The sequence below is a fragment of the Gossypium hirsutum genome, chromosome D13 (assembly GCF_007990345.1).
Source record: "Gossypium hirsutum isolate 1008001.06 chromosome D13, Gossypium_hirsutum_v2.1, whole genome shotgun sequence".
Classification (NCBI taxonomy): domain Eukaryota; kingdom Viridiplantae; phylum Streptophyta; class Magnoliopsida; order Malvales; family Malvaceae; genus Gossypium; species Gossypium hirsutum.
The window spans coordinates 59,456,168-59,472,401 of record NC_053449.1 but is presented as its reverse complement, the minus strand read 5'-3'; the positions used below and the strand labels follow the sequence as shown (position 1 = coordinate 59,472,401).

Genomic DNA, 16,234 nt, shown 5'->3' with positions numbered 1-16,234 from the left:
AGCATCCCTTCCTCCATGATAAAACTGATAAAGGATCAATTTAATTTAAAAGGAAAAAGTTATTATTAAAAAATTGATAAATAAAAATATCAATTGAATTGATTGATGTAGAAAGGTCTAGAAAAATAAATAAATTTAAAATATTTTTTTTAGTTATCATTAAGGGAATGCCAACTTTGAGATAAAATTGTAACAGCCACCTTTTTATTAAAAAAAAGTTGCATTTGTATCGGTACATTTTAAAAAAAATTACTTTTTAATGGTAGTAACATCAATTTTTTCGACTACTCTTTTTAAATTTCTTTTAACAGCTGTAACAACTACCCTTTATAAAAAGTTGTAACATCAATTTTTTCGGCTTATTAATATATTTTAAAACTACATGTAGTAGGAATTAAAATATTGTGTCGAGAATCTATACATAAATTAAAAGTGAAAATATTTTAAATGGGTTCAATTTACAGATACTGAATAAAACTATAATAATTATTTTTTATAATAAAATTGGTTTCAACTAAAAGTTTTCTTCTAAATTTATTTGACCCCTTTACTTTCTTCTTGTTAACTAGTGTCGGAAAACTAAAAAATTTTCAGTTTTCGATATCAAAAACTTTGTGTTGCCGAAATATTAAAAAAAAGTTTTCTTTTGAAACAAACACTCAATTTTTCTTAAATTTCTTTCTCAATCTTTTTTCTTAAAGAGTGAAGTTTTTAAAATTTTCATTTCATTGCTCTACTCTTGCAAAGAGCTTTTCCAGATATATATACACATATTTCATGTTTATTTTTTTTTAGGTTTTTCCTCGTTTTACTATTCACCTTTTTAGCATTGCAATAGATTTTTTCACCTGAATTTTAAAAAAAATTAACAAGTGTCGTCTAATACACTGACAATACAAAAAAATCAATTTTCTTTTAAAAAACATTGGTGCCGTACAACACACGCACAAAATCTGCCACGGGTGCTGCCATGGAGAATGATGACACCAAAAAAGTATGCTGACTTTTTCTTTTCTTTTTTAAAATACGTTTTTTATTTGGCACGTTTAAAAAAAAATTATCCAGTGCCGCCAAAGAGAACAATGACAACAAATATATTATTAATTTTTTTCTTTTTTTTCCTCGTAGAATACCTGTATTTTTAACGAGAAAGTAAAAAACAATACATATCGATGTCGCCAATGAGAATAATAGCACCAAATTATTTTTTAAAAACCGACAATCATTGGGTAATGATGAGGGGTGGTGCCGCCAATGAGAATGCCGGCACCAAAAGTCACTGTAAAAAACGAGTTATTTTCGTACAAAATTTTACACCTAAGTCATTTTCATAATTTATCAATTCTTGCGGGTCAGTTTCGAAAAAAAAGCCGATTATAATGAGATAATCAATGTGCTCTATTTCTAAACAGGTTTGCTTTAATATGGGCCATTCTTTTGATATTGGGCCTATATCTGGGCTAATTCTTTCTTCCCAATATCCTGCTATTATCTGTTTCTTTTTATTTCTTTATTTATAATTCCTAATTCTTAGAAAACTCAGTGAGTCAAATCACAAATCGCTGATCCACCGCCATTCTCAACTTTTGGTATTCTCCGCCTGGATCACAGCTATAAATTCCAATCAATTTCCCTGATTAAATCCCTATTTCCCTCAAAATAATGAAGCATCAATTTTTTCTCCGATCCCCAAGTCACCAAACCCTGACCGTAACCCTAGAATCCACCCAATCCCTAACCCTTCGCCAACTCAAATCCTCTCTCCTTCCGAACCCACAATCCTTGTCCTCCTTCTACTTCACCCTCAATGGAAAACCCCTCTCTGATTCCACCCTTCTCCCAAACCCCCAGATTTCCCATCTTTCAACCCTTTTTCTCCTCCCCCGCGTCTTCGGTGGCGGAGGCGATGGCGGCGCCACTGGAGCCGAGTCCCGCGACTGTTATCTCAAGATGTACGCTGTCAAAAAGCCCGATAAAGTCGACCCCAACGAGAGAAGGCTTGGTAAGTGGCTCAATTGTGCCTTATCTAATGAACCTTTAAGAGAACCTTGCGTGATTGATAAATTAGGGAATATTTTCAATAAGGAAGCTCTTGTTGAAGCTTTGTTGGGTAAGAAATTGCCCAAAGAGTTTAGACATGTAAAGGGTTTGAAAGATATGATTAATGTTAAGTTGTCGATGATTCCCGGCAAGCAATCAGATGCTGCTGATGGTGCTACGTTTCAGTGCCCCATAACCGGGCTCGAATTCAATGGGAAGTATAAGTTTTTTGCGTTGAGGAATTGTGGGCATGTTGTTAGTGCTAAGGCTTTGAAAGAGGTTAAGTCATCTGCGTGTTTGGTTTGTCATAAGGAGTTTGTGGAGTCTGATAAGATGGTGATTAATGGAAGTGAGGAGGAGATGGCAGCCTTGAGGGAGAGGATGGAGGAAGAGAAATCGAAAATAGTGAAGGAGAAGAAGAAGAGGGGAATTGATGTTGTGGATGGGAAAAAAGATTGTGGTAAGTTGGAAGGGAATGAAAAGCTTGAGAATGGGAAGAAATTGAATAATGGTGGGGTGAAGAAGTTTCGAGCTACGGATGTGGCACCAGCTAATGCAACAAAAGAAGTTTATGCTTCCCTATTTACTTCTTCAAAGAAGTCGGATTTTAAGGAAACTTTTACATGTAGATCACTCCCACTTGGTCGAAATTGATCAGATTGAGTAATACCGTGGTGAAGAAGTTTAAGGCTGCAGATCATGTGACACCAGCTAAGGATGCTAAGGAAGTTTCTGTTTCCATATTTACTTTGAAGAAGTCGGTAGATCAATTCCGGCTTGTTAAAGGTGATCTGTTGGTATTTTTCTTTGTTCATGAATGAAGAATAGTGTGTTTCGAGGTTGCTATTCCCTCGTATATATTTCCTTTGTCATTGAAACTGAATTGTACTTGTTTAACCTAGAAATCTAGTAAATATCTAATTTAAATATTGAATTGCTATTAATATGTTCTATTACTTTCTTTGGTGTTATCTTTAAATTTGTGTTGTTACTGAATTTGAAGTTGTCCCGATAAATTGAATTATCTGTAGCTTTTCAAATCATGGAAAAGAGGAGATTTTGAGATAAAATCAGGACCAGCCTTCACATGAATTTTCACTATTCTTGTTTAGTATATCAAGTTTGATGAATACTGTAATGGAACAATGTTGTCAAATATTTGTGTTGAGTCCTTAACTAGATGGTTTCATTGCTGAATTTGGATAGAAAATTCTTATGTTGTCTACCCTGTCATTTTGCTACCAAATATTTTTCAAAAACTGCAACTATGCTTACAACCTTTTTGAGGAGTTCAATTTGCACACAGCCATGTGTGTTGGGTCAATGTGTTACCTTTGTTTAGATATGCATTGAACGAAAAGCAAATGATCAGAACATCAATGCCAGCTAAATGAAATGTCCATATCGGTGTCCTTTCATTCACCTCTTAGATCTTGATGCATTCTTAACTGTTATGCTTATGATGTAGGGTGATGGATGAGTTGAATGTAGAATCATTGACAGTATCAGTTCTGTTTTCGTTTATTACCTTCTCAACTGAGAACGAAGTTATGTTATTTGTTATACTGATGAAGCCTGCCCTAAAGTATTATTTTGATTATACATCCTGCCTCTGCAGCAAGATTTCTTCACGGATCAAAGCCCGCTGCCATTGAAAGGGTTTATATCTTTAGTCATCTTTTGAAGGCGACATTCGAATTCAAATTTTAATACTTTCTTGCTGATTGAGTCTTAGCTTGATTGGTAGACATCGTGTAAAAAAACAAATATGATCAGAATTTATTTCGAGATTATTAAAAAATAAATTAACACTTTCTTTTGCTACAATCCCAATGGCTATTGATCACATTAGATTATACAACTGCAAAATGATCCTTTATCAATACCTGTAATTATCTGATTTTATTTAAAAAGAAAAGAAATTATTTTTGATGCATTTACGGTGTATATAAATTGTTATTGAATCCTATGATAATACTTCATTAAAATGAAGTCCCTTAAATTTAATTAAATCTTTTTGGATTAGGCAAACTTGAATCATCCATGGAAACAAAACTATAAAGCTTCCTGCAAGTAATCTGGCAATTTTCACTTGAGATATCCTGTTTTTAATCTAATTTTTAGTCCCTAAATTTGGCAATTAGATTCATTCTTGTTCTTGAATTTAGCAAATGTAATAGTTTAATGACATGATGTAATATTAAGGAGTCATGTCATCCATTTTTTATGGAATCTAAGTTCAAAAACCAAAACAAGCATAGTTGTCAAGTTTAAATATCAAAGTGAAATAAAAGTACAGATATTAAAATGGATTTCATTATTAAATTCAGGGACTAAAAGTTATATTAACCCCTTTCCTTATTGGGATAAAAAATAATTTCGTCGTCTTATTGGTGCCGAAATACAAGCGAAGAGGAAATCAGCCCACGGCCCATAATAGATTTCAGAAATAGGGTTCAATTATAAAATCTCTTTAACTTCGACTAAAACCCTCGTCATTCCTCCGCCACCCAGCTGAAGAACAACCCTTCTCGCCGCTCTTCATTTTTCTTCTCTCTAAGGTCACCAACTTCTCTCAGCTCTTATTCATATTCATCATACTTTATTCTCTCTTTTTCTTTCCGTTAATTTTACGTTGCTGAGGAACTCAACATTCATTTGTATAGCTTCCAGTGTCAAAATAGCTAAAAAAGATCTGCTTGTTTTGCTTTTTGTTTTTCCAGGAAAGCTAAATCTCGGATCCCAATTTCAGCTCAAAAATGTCGGGGTAAGTGGTAACTTATTCCTTATATAAGGATTCAAGGCCTTTTTAGTCGAATATTAGATTTATTCCCGTTAAAGTGAGTCTCTGTGTTGGGTTTGTTTTAATATCTCCATACACCATGTGACTTCAAGTTTTCTTTAGTGTGGAGTAATTTGCTATGGTATTTATTTTATGTTGATAAACGTTGCAGTGTGTTTTGTTTTAGATGATCTGGCTAGTTGTTTCAATTGTTGCTTGTGTCCTTCCTTTTTTGTTGAATTTTGAGTGATATTTTAGGTCGCGTAGCCTATTTATGGCTGCATTCATAGGAGTTGGATGCAGTATTTCAAAATTTTCCCATCTTGTAATTAAGTCTAATTGGGATTTGTGTTGCTTGAACTCTCTTGTTTAACATATAAATATCAGGATATGACCTCCAAGGATCATCCAAATACATAGAAAAACTTCGAAAATTTAACCATACCCCTGTAGGATATATACCTGCCTATGATGCTCATGCCCGAGTAAGATAGATTGGATTTCTGTCTGATTTTTTTTTTGTTTCTTTGAAATGTTTCATTTTTACTACTATTAGGTTTCTATTTTTTGTTATTTCTGCATGTATTTATGCTGTTTTCTTGCCTGATGTATTCACAGAGAGGAAGTTGCAGTTGCCCCAACTGAGGTTGCTGCTGCCATTGGTGAGCCAATGGACATCAACGCAGCCTTGCCTCTTGTGATTAGGAAGTCCAAAGCTCATGGTGGGCTTGCACGTGGTTTACACGAAGCTGCCAAGGCAATTGAAAAGCACAATGCACATCTTTGTGTTTTAGCTGATGATTGTGACCAGCCAGATTATGTTAAACTGGTCAAGGCACTCTGTGCTGATCACAATGTTAAAGTGCTACGTGCACCTAGTGCAAAAACTCTGGGCGAGTGGGCTGGTGTAAGTGAAATTTCATTCCTCATTCATTGAACACAAGTTATTTCTCTCTTTTACAGTCTCAAAGGGACCACTTGATCTTGTTCATCGATGAATATTACTACAAACTTATGCCACCATATTGAATGAGATTACTTTTGTTCTAAATGCCACCTGTGCTTCATCTCTGGATGCAGTTGTGTAAGATCGATTCCGAGGGAAAGGCAAGGAAGGTAGTTGGCTGTTCTTGTGTAGTTGTCAAGGTATGGGAACATATACATGGAAATACATTCTATTTAACTTGAACAATGTGTGTCCAGTCAAGCCATATTTTCACTTTAGATAAATTATATTGTCTTGCAATATGTCTATATAGCCAGGTATAGTTTGTAATTATGTTTGTCTGAGTTTTTTAATCTTATTGGTGCAGGATTATGGTGAGCAACACGAGGCTGTGGAAGTTGTTCAGCAGCACAAGGATTAAGCAAATCAGAGGATGGTTTCCTTGGTAGATGTCTGCTGAGTTTTTTTGTTATTTAACGAGTTCTTGATAGTGAACAACAAAAGATTATTTTCTTTTGAAGTTGTTGCGATTCTCCTGAACTGCTTGGTGTTTCTTTAAGTATGCTACACTTTTTTTTCATTTAAATTTTACGTGGTTAGTTCATGGAAAACTATTATATGTTGAAATCATATCTTTTCGACTCTATAGTCATATTTTGATGCCATTGATGGAGCAAGATGATTGGTCTTCGTCCAATTTTCACAAATGCCTTGCCATTGATGAGTAGGCTTTAACCCAAATCGAGCCTTGCGTCCCTCGACTCAACTCGACCACATTACTGTGGATGTGGATTTCATCTCCTTTTCTTGGTCAACAAGTTTCTAGCAGCATGCCTTAACTGCCTTTGCTAGATAATATAACTACTTTGTTGCGGTGCAGTAAATGATTAGAATGGATAGTTCTATGTTTTATCAATCAAATAAAAGAATAAAACGAGTTGAATATGAACAAAACCTGTTCAATTCATTAATCTTCGAAAATAAGTTCATCCCTTTAAATTTTGTTTAATATTTTAATTTATTTATAATATAATTATTAATATTTATATCCAACTATTTTGTTTATGATGAATAAGATATGTTTTCGTTATTTATGAACAATACACTACGATCATGAACAAGTAGATTAAATTTCAACAAATGATTGAGAACTTATAATTTAAAATAAATGAATAAAAACACATTTGAAAGTATGAAATATGGTGTGGTCATTTTATGTTTTAATCATGGGATTTTGGGTTTGATTCTTGTTTCTAGGAATGAACACATTTTGTGGGTAATTATTTATCTCTTCGAAAAGCATTCGCAATAAGGGAATTAGTCATTATCATCAATGATAAATATGCTTTTAAAAGAAAAAAAAACAAAAACTTAATATTATTAATGAACAAGTATCAAACAGAATCAAACTAAAAATCAAACATAAATAAAAATTTATTTATTCAAATTTGGTTCATTTACATCTTTATTTAAAACTATAGCATTGTTTAGTGTCTCGATGTGTTGAGTAAGAAGTTGAACCAATTAAAGCAACGCTTATTCTTTGAAGTCAAATACTCCTTAGATAAGTTTCCTTTGCTAGCTAATAAACTTTATCTATACATGTACTAATAAGTCTTGGATGTAGTTGTAAAACATATTATTCTTTTAAGAGAATACAAAATATTATTGGACGAGAGCCAAAAACCGTGTGAATTTCACTTTTTATAAATTATGGTATTAAGAATAAAACTACTAACATCCAATTTATTCTTGTAAGTCCAAAGTTCCAATCCCTAGTTCATGCCCAACTACACTGCCCTGGTAAATAGGCAAGTGAGACTGAGTAGAGCTTCTTTGAAGTGAACTTGTTAAAAGAAATCATTATTATAAAATTAGGGAAGGTAGAGGTGGAAGAGAATTATAGAGTTCTAAATATTATTTTAAATTAATCTTCACAATATTTCTATTAAAATTGATTAAAAATAAAATATTAAAATTGAAAATCCTAAATTTATAAATTGAAAGGCACCGTTTTTTATAGCTGAAATATACAAAATTTAATACAAATATTAAACTTTTAATAAAACTATACTTTTGAATGGCTACCAATCAATTTGATTATTTATGAATGTGTTTAAATTGGTTCACATATCTTTATAAAACTACTTTAAAAGAATTAATTGTTTACGAAAATTATCCAAGTTAAAATTTATGTACATAAATTAACTGTTCTTTATAGTGATCATCGATGCCGTCTGACATATTGGCGGCACTGCCCCTCATCATTAGCCACTCATCAGCTTTTTAAAAACAATAAATTTTTTGGGTGTTGTCCCTATGTCAGGTGGCACCAGTATGTATTTTTTAAAATATCAATTAAAAATATAGGTATTTAAGGAGGAAAAAGAAAGAAAATTTTTAATGAGCGTCGCCGGTGTGATAGGTGGCATAGGAGAAATTTAAAAAAAATATTTTTTTGGGTACCGTCGGTGTGTCAGGTGACACTGGTCAGTAAATTTTAAAAAAATTTGTGTCACCGGTGTGTCAAGCAGCACAAGTGAGTTTTTTTTTTTTAAAAAAGTAGGTGAAATAGAAAAAAAATTGAAAAAAACAAAATAAAAAGGGAAGTCCGTAACTTAGATGAGATAAGAGTGAGAAAGAAAGAGATGCGAGAGAAAGAGTTATGGAGAAAGATAGAGAGAAGAGAGAGAGTCAAATAAACAAATATGTAAGATAGAGATATGAAAGACAATTGATTATTTTATAGAAAATATAATAATAGATAATCAAATATGAGAAAATAAAGAGAATAACATATATGAAAAATAGAGAATCAAATATACAAAAAGAAAAAAAATAATAAATAAGGAAAATAAAGATATGAAAGAGAATTTGATTTTCTCTTTCCTTTCCCTTATTTGATTCTCTATTTTTCATAAACTCTTTTCTTTTTCCATTCAAATTTTCCTTATTTTTCTCAATTGAAAACTATAGTCGTACTTAATGGCTACCAATGCTGCCGTTCACGGTGGTCTTTCAAGTTGATTTGACAACAAAGAAGAGATTTTCTTTTTCTTGTTGACTTCTACGGTTCAGATCTCTCAGTAGCCGACTACAAATCATCTAAAACAATTATCAAAGCTTCGAACTACTTTTTCTACTATGAATTTTTTTTATAAAATATTATCGGTGTCTCTTGACACGGTGATGACACCTAAAATAATATTTTAAAAAAATTTAACGGATGTCGTTAGTATGTCAGGCGGCACCCAATTTTTTGAATATTTCTCTGATGTCACCTAACAGACCGATGACACCCATTAAAAATATTTTTTTCCTGAATACTTGTATTTTTAACGGATATTTTAAAAAATACATATCAGTGCTACTTGATACAGTAGTGACACCCAAAAAATTATTATTTTTAAAAAAACATATATGATGATTGGCTAATGATGAGGGGGCGATGCCTCTGTGTGTTAGGCAGTACTGGCAATCACTGTAGAGAACAAGTCATTTACGTACATAAATTTTAACTTAGATAGTTTTGTAAATAATTAATTCTTGTGGACCAGTTGAGTAAAAAAACCAAACTTAATCAATGCAACTTTACGCAAGTGTCGTCAAGTCATAGGTTAAGTGGGGTTGGCCCTAAAATACAACTTTACCGTAGTGTCGTCAAGTCATAGATTAAGTAGGGTTGGCCCTAATTTGTACTTTCCTTATCATGTAGGGACTAAAGCATGACCTATCATTAACGTATTCAAATTGCTTCCATTTTATGGAAATTGACAAATTTGCATGTTCACCACACCCATTTCCATTTTATCTCTGACACATGAATTGAGAGTAAACACTTTGAACTTATTGGGTAAAAATAAGAAAGGATGTACCATTGAGGGTTGACATATAGAGCTATTCCAGCCTTTTATATTTATTTGGTATTTGAATTTTTTTTAAAAATTTAATTGATATTTTAACTTAAAAATTATAAATTATTTGATACCGGCTTATTGCATGAGCATTTTTATGATTTCTTTGGGCATTGCGAGGGGATTCAACATATGATAAATTCCTTTCCCTTTCGGTGGGATTCGAATTTCAGTACGAGAAAAGGGATTTATTGCCTTAATCTATCTGTGCTCTGTAAGCAATGTTGGAGGCTTATTTTTAAGCTTGATTCTCTTTCTAATAGAATTTATAAAGCTAAATATTATTCAAGCAATAACTCCACACTAAACCTGATCATGGGTCAGGTTATCCGTCTAAGTTTGAAGGTGTGCCTGAAAAATATGAGAGTTCGGGTAAAAATAAAGGTCCGAAAAATAGGTTTGAATAAAAAAAAGGACCCATTTTCTAAACGGGTCAAGCTTCAAATAGGATTTTTTGCTTAGGCCTGACCCGACCCAAATAAACTATTTTGTTGTTGTTTCACTACTATTTTGCTATTATATTACTACTATTTTCTTGTTATTATTTGAAAATTATATAGCTCTTATTTTATTGTTAATTTTACTATTATTTTAGAGATATTAGTTTGGTAAGTTACAAATATGTTAGTGTTATTTAATTATAAAATTTTTTAATGTATTTTTAATTTATCGGGAAATATTTATTTTAATATTTTTAGTTTATTTGATGTATTATATTTTTAAAATTTTTTATATAAAAGAATAATTTTAAAAAATTAATACAGGTGCGCCGGGTTGGACTTGAGTTTCGCTTTTTATCTAAATCAAGCTTGAACAGTATTTTAAGCCCATTTTTTCGAGCTGAGCCTAAAAGACAGGCCTAAAATTTTATATCAACGACTGACCATATTCAGGTATACTTCACGCTTCCAAAAGTAATAATCCTTCTTTTGCATGGAAGAATATTTATGCTACTATGGGATTGCCCTTGAAAGGTTTACATTGGAGATTCGATAACGGTACCTCTATTGGAAATTTTGAGGACCCTTGGCTCCCGAGTGATGATATTTCTTTTGTCCAATCTGATACACTTTCAGGTCTTGAAAATATGATGGCTTATGATTTGTCAAATGATGATGGTATGCGATGGAACACATCCCTTGTTGGAGGACTTTTAGCTCCCGTCGATTCTAATTAACAATTCTTAGTATCACGGTTGCTATGCCTAAACTGAACGATTATTTTATCTAGCACTTTACTAAAGACAATTTATATAGTGTGAAGTCGGGGTACCATTTAGCTATTCAAGTCAACACTTCGCTTTCGCAACAGTATGTTGAGTGGTCCTTGGTTAACTCTTTGGAATCTGTCCTTACCACCAAAATTTAATATGTTCATTTGGGGATGTTTGCATGATTTCGTCACTACACCAAAATAGGCCTTTAAAAAAGTGCCGCTAAAAGCATTTGCGGCGCTTATGACGCTGCTAATGACAGTGCCGCCAAAGGTCATGACTTTTAGCGGCGCTTTTCCCACAAACATCGCTAAAGACCATGACCTTTAGCGGCGCTTTTCTCAAAAACGGCGCTAAAGACCGTGACCTTTAGTGGCGTTTTTTCCACAAACGCTGCAAAATACCATGACCTTTAGCGGCGATTTTTTGAAAAAACGCCACTAATTTTGGCAGATTTGTAAAATTAATTTTTTATATTTTCAGCCCTCCTATAAAAACTAATCAGAAAAAACCAAATCCAAACCAACCGAAAGCAATAAATCTATATAATATTTAAAATGAAACGAATAATATATAATAAATATCAATAAATAAAATAAAATTCGTATTATTCTTACAAAATGTTAGAAGTTAAAATGATAATTAAAAGTCAAAATGATAAAAATATTTACACGATAGTCTAAGACGGCGGCTGTTGCTGAAACATCTTCATCATATTCTGAAGCTGCTGCTGGAGTTCATCTTACTTTTTATGCTGCTTTGCTTCCCTCGCTGCTGCATCTGCTTGAAACTGCAGCTGGAGTTCTTCATACTTTCGTTGAACCTCAACTGTTGTCGCTTGCATCTGAGCCATCTGGTCTCTTAACCTCTGGACTTCAGCTTGAGTCTGACTCCCCGAAGGCATGTATTATTGCGGTCTGGATCCGAAATATTGGGATGGGTTAACAAAAGATCCTTGAAACCGAACCCGACCATACCTTTCAGGACTCAAAACTTCAGTGATAATCCGGTTATCAATGTTTTCAATATTAACAGAATTATCACTGGAAGGCATCGCATCGTACTTTGCCTTTTTATCCTTTAATTTTTCCTAATAAATAAATCACATAGTTAGGAACGCAATCTATATTAAAAAAAATGCAACATAACTTAACAATATTTTCATTACAATAGATGAAATAAGCCATTAGAAAATAAACACTAAAAATAATTAAAACAAGTCAAATTGTATTAAGCAAACGTACCATAATTTCTGCAGCTTCAGAAGTCATAGGGTTTCCATCTTTCTTCTTATGTGTCATGTCAAAAAGTTGAAGGCGTCTAACTTTTTGACCGGAGGACAGTTCCTACAATACAGTAGTAAAAATATTATTTGATAGAAAGTAATAAATATCTGACAGTATTAAAAAATTTAAAATACCTCGGCCTGAGCTACACAAGCAAAACTTCTCGAGCCAGCTGTGTGAGTGAATTTTTGTTTCTGCCTACTACTTTTTCCAACTCGCTCACGATTCTACGTTATGAAATTATTAGTACGTTAATTAGAAAATTCTATAAACCAAAATAATTAAAAGATTTTTGTAGTAACACATACCTCTCCTTTCTTCGAAGTCCAAAATCTAACGACCTCTTCCCACCGGTACCTCAGCATTCCCGGCGGGACATTTTGTAATCTCTCGTCGAGTGTTGTTTTGATCTTAAAGTATTCTCTCTTTAAAGTGCTCTTATGGTCTCTCCATCTTTTTCCCAATGCCTTCTTTACATAAGCATCGGAGACCTCTAGAGCAAATCTCGCCTACAAAAAACACAAGTTAAGAAAGTAATTATAAATTAAACTTAAACCCAAGTACTATAAATGACACTAACATTTTGTTACCTTAATCTCATCGAGAGCTTGGTTCTTGTTACTCTCGGGCATTTTATGCCATGACTCGTAGTTAATTGGCAACATATTTGCATTCTGTGCTAAAATGCCCAAGTACCCTGCTAGAAGGCGAGCTTCTGATCCAACAGGCTGACCAAAGCTATTACTGCATACTTGGACACGCTCGACTGGATCTAGCTCGTATAAATCCCTTAGTAGCGTACGTCCTCGAACTCTCTGCGTCCCACTACTTTCAGCTGAAAAATGTTATATTGTAATATAAGAATTTTAAAAATAAATAAACAAAAAGTCAACGAGCATGTAAATTAAATGTTAATTTACTTTGAACTTCTATTGGTTCTTCAGGTGTAGTCGGGACATTCGAATATCCAACAGTAGTCTGTTGTTCAGTGCTGTTTGTTTTCGCGGAGTTTGGAGTACCTTGAAAAATGCTTAGCTCTCGCACTTTCCTTCTAGGCATTTTATCTGCAATACAAATAAAATAGTTGAAAACTTAGTATACAATTACAACAATAATAGCACATATAAAATAGTCAAAATATATAATAAGACCAATATTTATATTATGATATTACATATAATTAAATAATAGTAAAAGCTTACTACATTATAATTCGTAAACATCTTCATCAGTATCTTGGTGGACCCACTGAAATTGTGTACTACTACTACTAGGGCTATTTTCATTTAAGTTTTGTTCTGGAAAGGGCAAAGTTTGTGTTCTGTCGTCAATGCCATCTCTACTTCCACTGCCCATATTAAACAAGTCTCTAGGGATGTTACGGAGTACAACGTACCAACCCTCATCAGTTGGATCTTTTGAGTAAAAAACTTATTTGACTTGAGAAGAAAATACATACGGCTCATCAATCAATTGTTGTCCTGTGTGAATCAATCGATCGAAGTTCACCATTGTGAAACCTAATTGATCTTGCTTAATTCCACGAGCAGTATTAACATCGGCCCAATCACCTCGAAATAAGATAACTTTCCATTTGCTGTAGTAATCCAACTCAATTATGTCAGTAAGAAGTCCAAAATATTCCACATTTCCCTCGACTGGATTATTGTCCCTAGCACTAGCATAACTTGTAATTGAGGAATTAACAACTATTCCACAATTTTGCGTTCTCCTCAATCTCTCGCGATATTTTGTATAAAATCTGAATCCGTTGATGAGGAACGCACTATATCTTTTAACCACCCAATTTGGACCTTGGGAAAGCCATTTCACTTCGTCGGTGACGTTCTTCCCACTCAAAACCTATTGAATGGAAAGTGAACTGAGTGATTAAAAATGTTATGAGAGAACATTATTAATTGTCAATGAAAGCTCCAAATGCATACCGTTTGGCTTAATCATTCATGAAAATATTCAGTGAACAACTTATTGATATCTCGATGTTGTGTTCTTCGGGAGCGCGAACGAGATCTCAATATTTGTTTGTACTCACTATGTTAAAAATATGTTCAGTTTGTTAGAATAGAAATAATTTTTAATTGATGAATATTTATCAATTTTGTAGAACTTACTTGCGTAAAGGTTCCATTGATTCGTGGTGAAACAGAACATATCGATGTGCTTGTACCCATGATAAATCATCTAATTATGCAATTTCAACTTTGCCGATTGGCTCTCCAAAACTTTGGAATAAATAAGTATCGGCGAAGTTATGATCCTTAAGTCCAGCATTTCTATTTGGTCTGTTCAACCTTGTTTCAACATCTTCCAAATATATTGAACAAAATGTCATACATTCCTCTGTCAAGTAGCCTTCAGCAATCGATCCTTCTGGATAACGCTTGTTGCGGTAGTAAGACTTTAATTTGGATAGGAACCTAAAACACGATATGCAACATTATGAAAAGTTGTAACTTATGTACTATAGGTGAATGAAGGAAAATTTTAAAAATTGTAATTAACACTTTTCTATGGGATACATCCATCGATAGAAAATGGGTCCGCCAAGAATTGCTTCATTCGGGATATGGATTATCAAGTGAACCATAATTGTGAAGAAGGAATGTGGGAAGATTTTCTCCATGTTGCATAAAGTCAAAGCGGCTCGATCCTGTACCTTTTGAAGTTCTTGAACATCTAAAACTTTGCCACAAATGACTTTCATTATATTGGATAGTTCAATTATACAAGACGTCACCTTCTTCGAAATACAACATCGTAGAGCAACTGGCAGTAAATCTTGCATCAAGATGTGATAGTCATGTGATTTTAGTGAATATAGTCTTCGATCTTTAACACTAACACATCGAGATATATTTGATGCATATGCATCTGGAACCTTTATATCCTTCAACACCATGCAAAACAGTTCTTTCTCCGTCTTGGACATTGAGAAAATAGAAGGCGGCAACCGATATTTCCCATTTGGAAGTTGATTCGGATGAAGATCAGGTCAAATTTCCATCTGAACTAAATCAAGTCGACTCTAAAGATTGTCTTTTGATTTTCCATCTACATTCAAAATTATACCGACAATGTTCTCGCAGACATTTTTCTCAATATGCATAACATCAAGATTGTGTCGTAAAAGGTGGTGCCCTCAATAAGGTAACTAAAAAAAATACTTCTTTTTTTCCACAAGTCCGCCTCATTAGGATCATCCTCTTCATCGGAGTCATCATCAACTTCATCATTTGATCTTCTATTTCTTTGCGTGTTTGCCGGTTGGTTCATCTTCCTATAACTGAAATTCATATCTTCTAACATTAGCAAGATTTCAAATCCACTTATCTGCGAAGGAGCTTCTCTGAACTCTTCAGTACCGTCAAATGCTGAAGTCTGAAATCTAAATCTATGATTTTTCGGTAACCACCGACGGTGCCTCATGTAAGAGAACTTCTTCCCATTGTATAACCATTGTGAACATGTTTGTGCAGCACAACAAGGACACGCATAACGACCCTTGGTACTCCAACCGGATAAATTGGCATAAGCGGGGAAGTCATTAATGGTCCACATCAAAGTTACACGTAAATTAAAGTTCTCATTTCTCAGCACATCGTATGTCTCGACACTAGCCCATAATTGTTTTAACTCTTCAATAAGTGGCTGTAAATAAATGTCGATATCATTCCCGAGCCCTTTCTCTCTAGGGATAATCATAGATAAGATAAGGAATGATTGCTTCATGCAAATCCACGGAGGCAGATTGTAAGGAATAAGCACTACTGGCCAAGTACTGTACGCAGTACTCATGATCTTGTGAGGATTAAATCCATCAGATGCTAGGCCAAGCCTCGCACTCCTAGGATCGCTTGCAAAGCTTGGAAATTTATTGTCAAATTATTTCCAACCTAAAGAATCTGTCGGATGTTTTAATAATCCATCATCGGTTCGTCCATCATAGTGCCACGTCATTGACTCCGCTGTCTTCGACGACATGAAAAGCCTTTGAAGCCTTGGTATCAGCGAAAAATACCGTAAAATCTTGAC

The 16,234-nt window shown here is 33.7% G+C and overlaps 2 protein-coding genes across 2 annotated transcripts; both read left to right on the top strand.

Moving 5' to 3' along the window:
- Positions 1 to 1,510: 1,510 nt before the first annotated feature.
- Positions 1,511 to 2,969, top strand: LOC107888434 (replication termination factor 2). The gene has a single exon (XM_016812542.2). The coding sequence runs from the start codon at positions 1,663 to 1,665 to the stop codon at positions 2,692 to 2,694; it is 1,032 nt and encodes a 343-aa protein (XP_016668031.1). The 5' UTR covers positions 1,511 to 1,662; the 3' UTR covers positions 2,695 to 2,969.
- A 1,471-nt stretch (positions 2,970 to 4,440) lies between these two features.
- On the top strand, positions 4,441 to 6,433 carry LOC107888433 (40S ribosomal protein S12-2). The gene is made up of 5 exons (XM_016812541.2): positions 4,441 to 4,601; positions 4,764 to 4,807; positions 5,441 to 5,729; positions 5,903 to 5,968; positions 6,136 to 6,433. The coding sequence occupies exons 2-5, from the start codon at positions 4,800 to 4,802 to the stop codon at positions 6,187 to 6,189; spliced, it is 417 nt and encodes a 138-aa protein (XP_016668030.1). The 5' UTR covers positions 4,441 to 4,601; positions 4,764 to 4,799; the 3' UTR covers positions 6,190 to 6,433.
- The last annotated feature ends 9,801 nt before the right edge of the window (positions 6,434 to 16,234 follow it).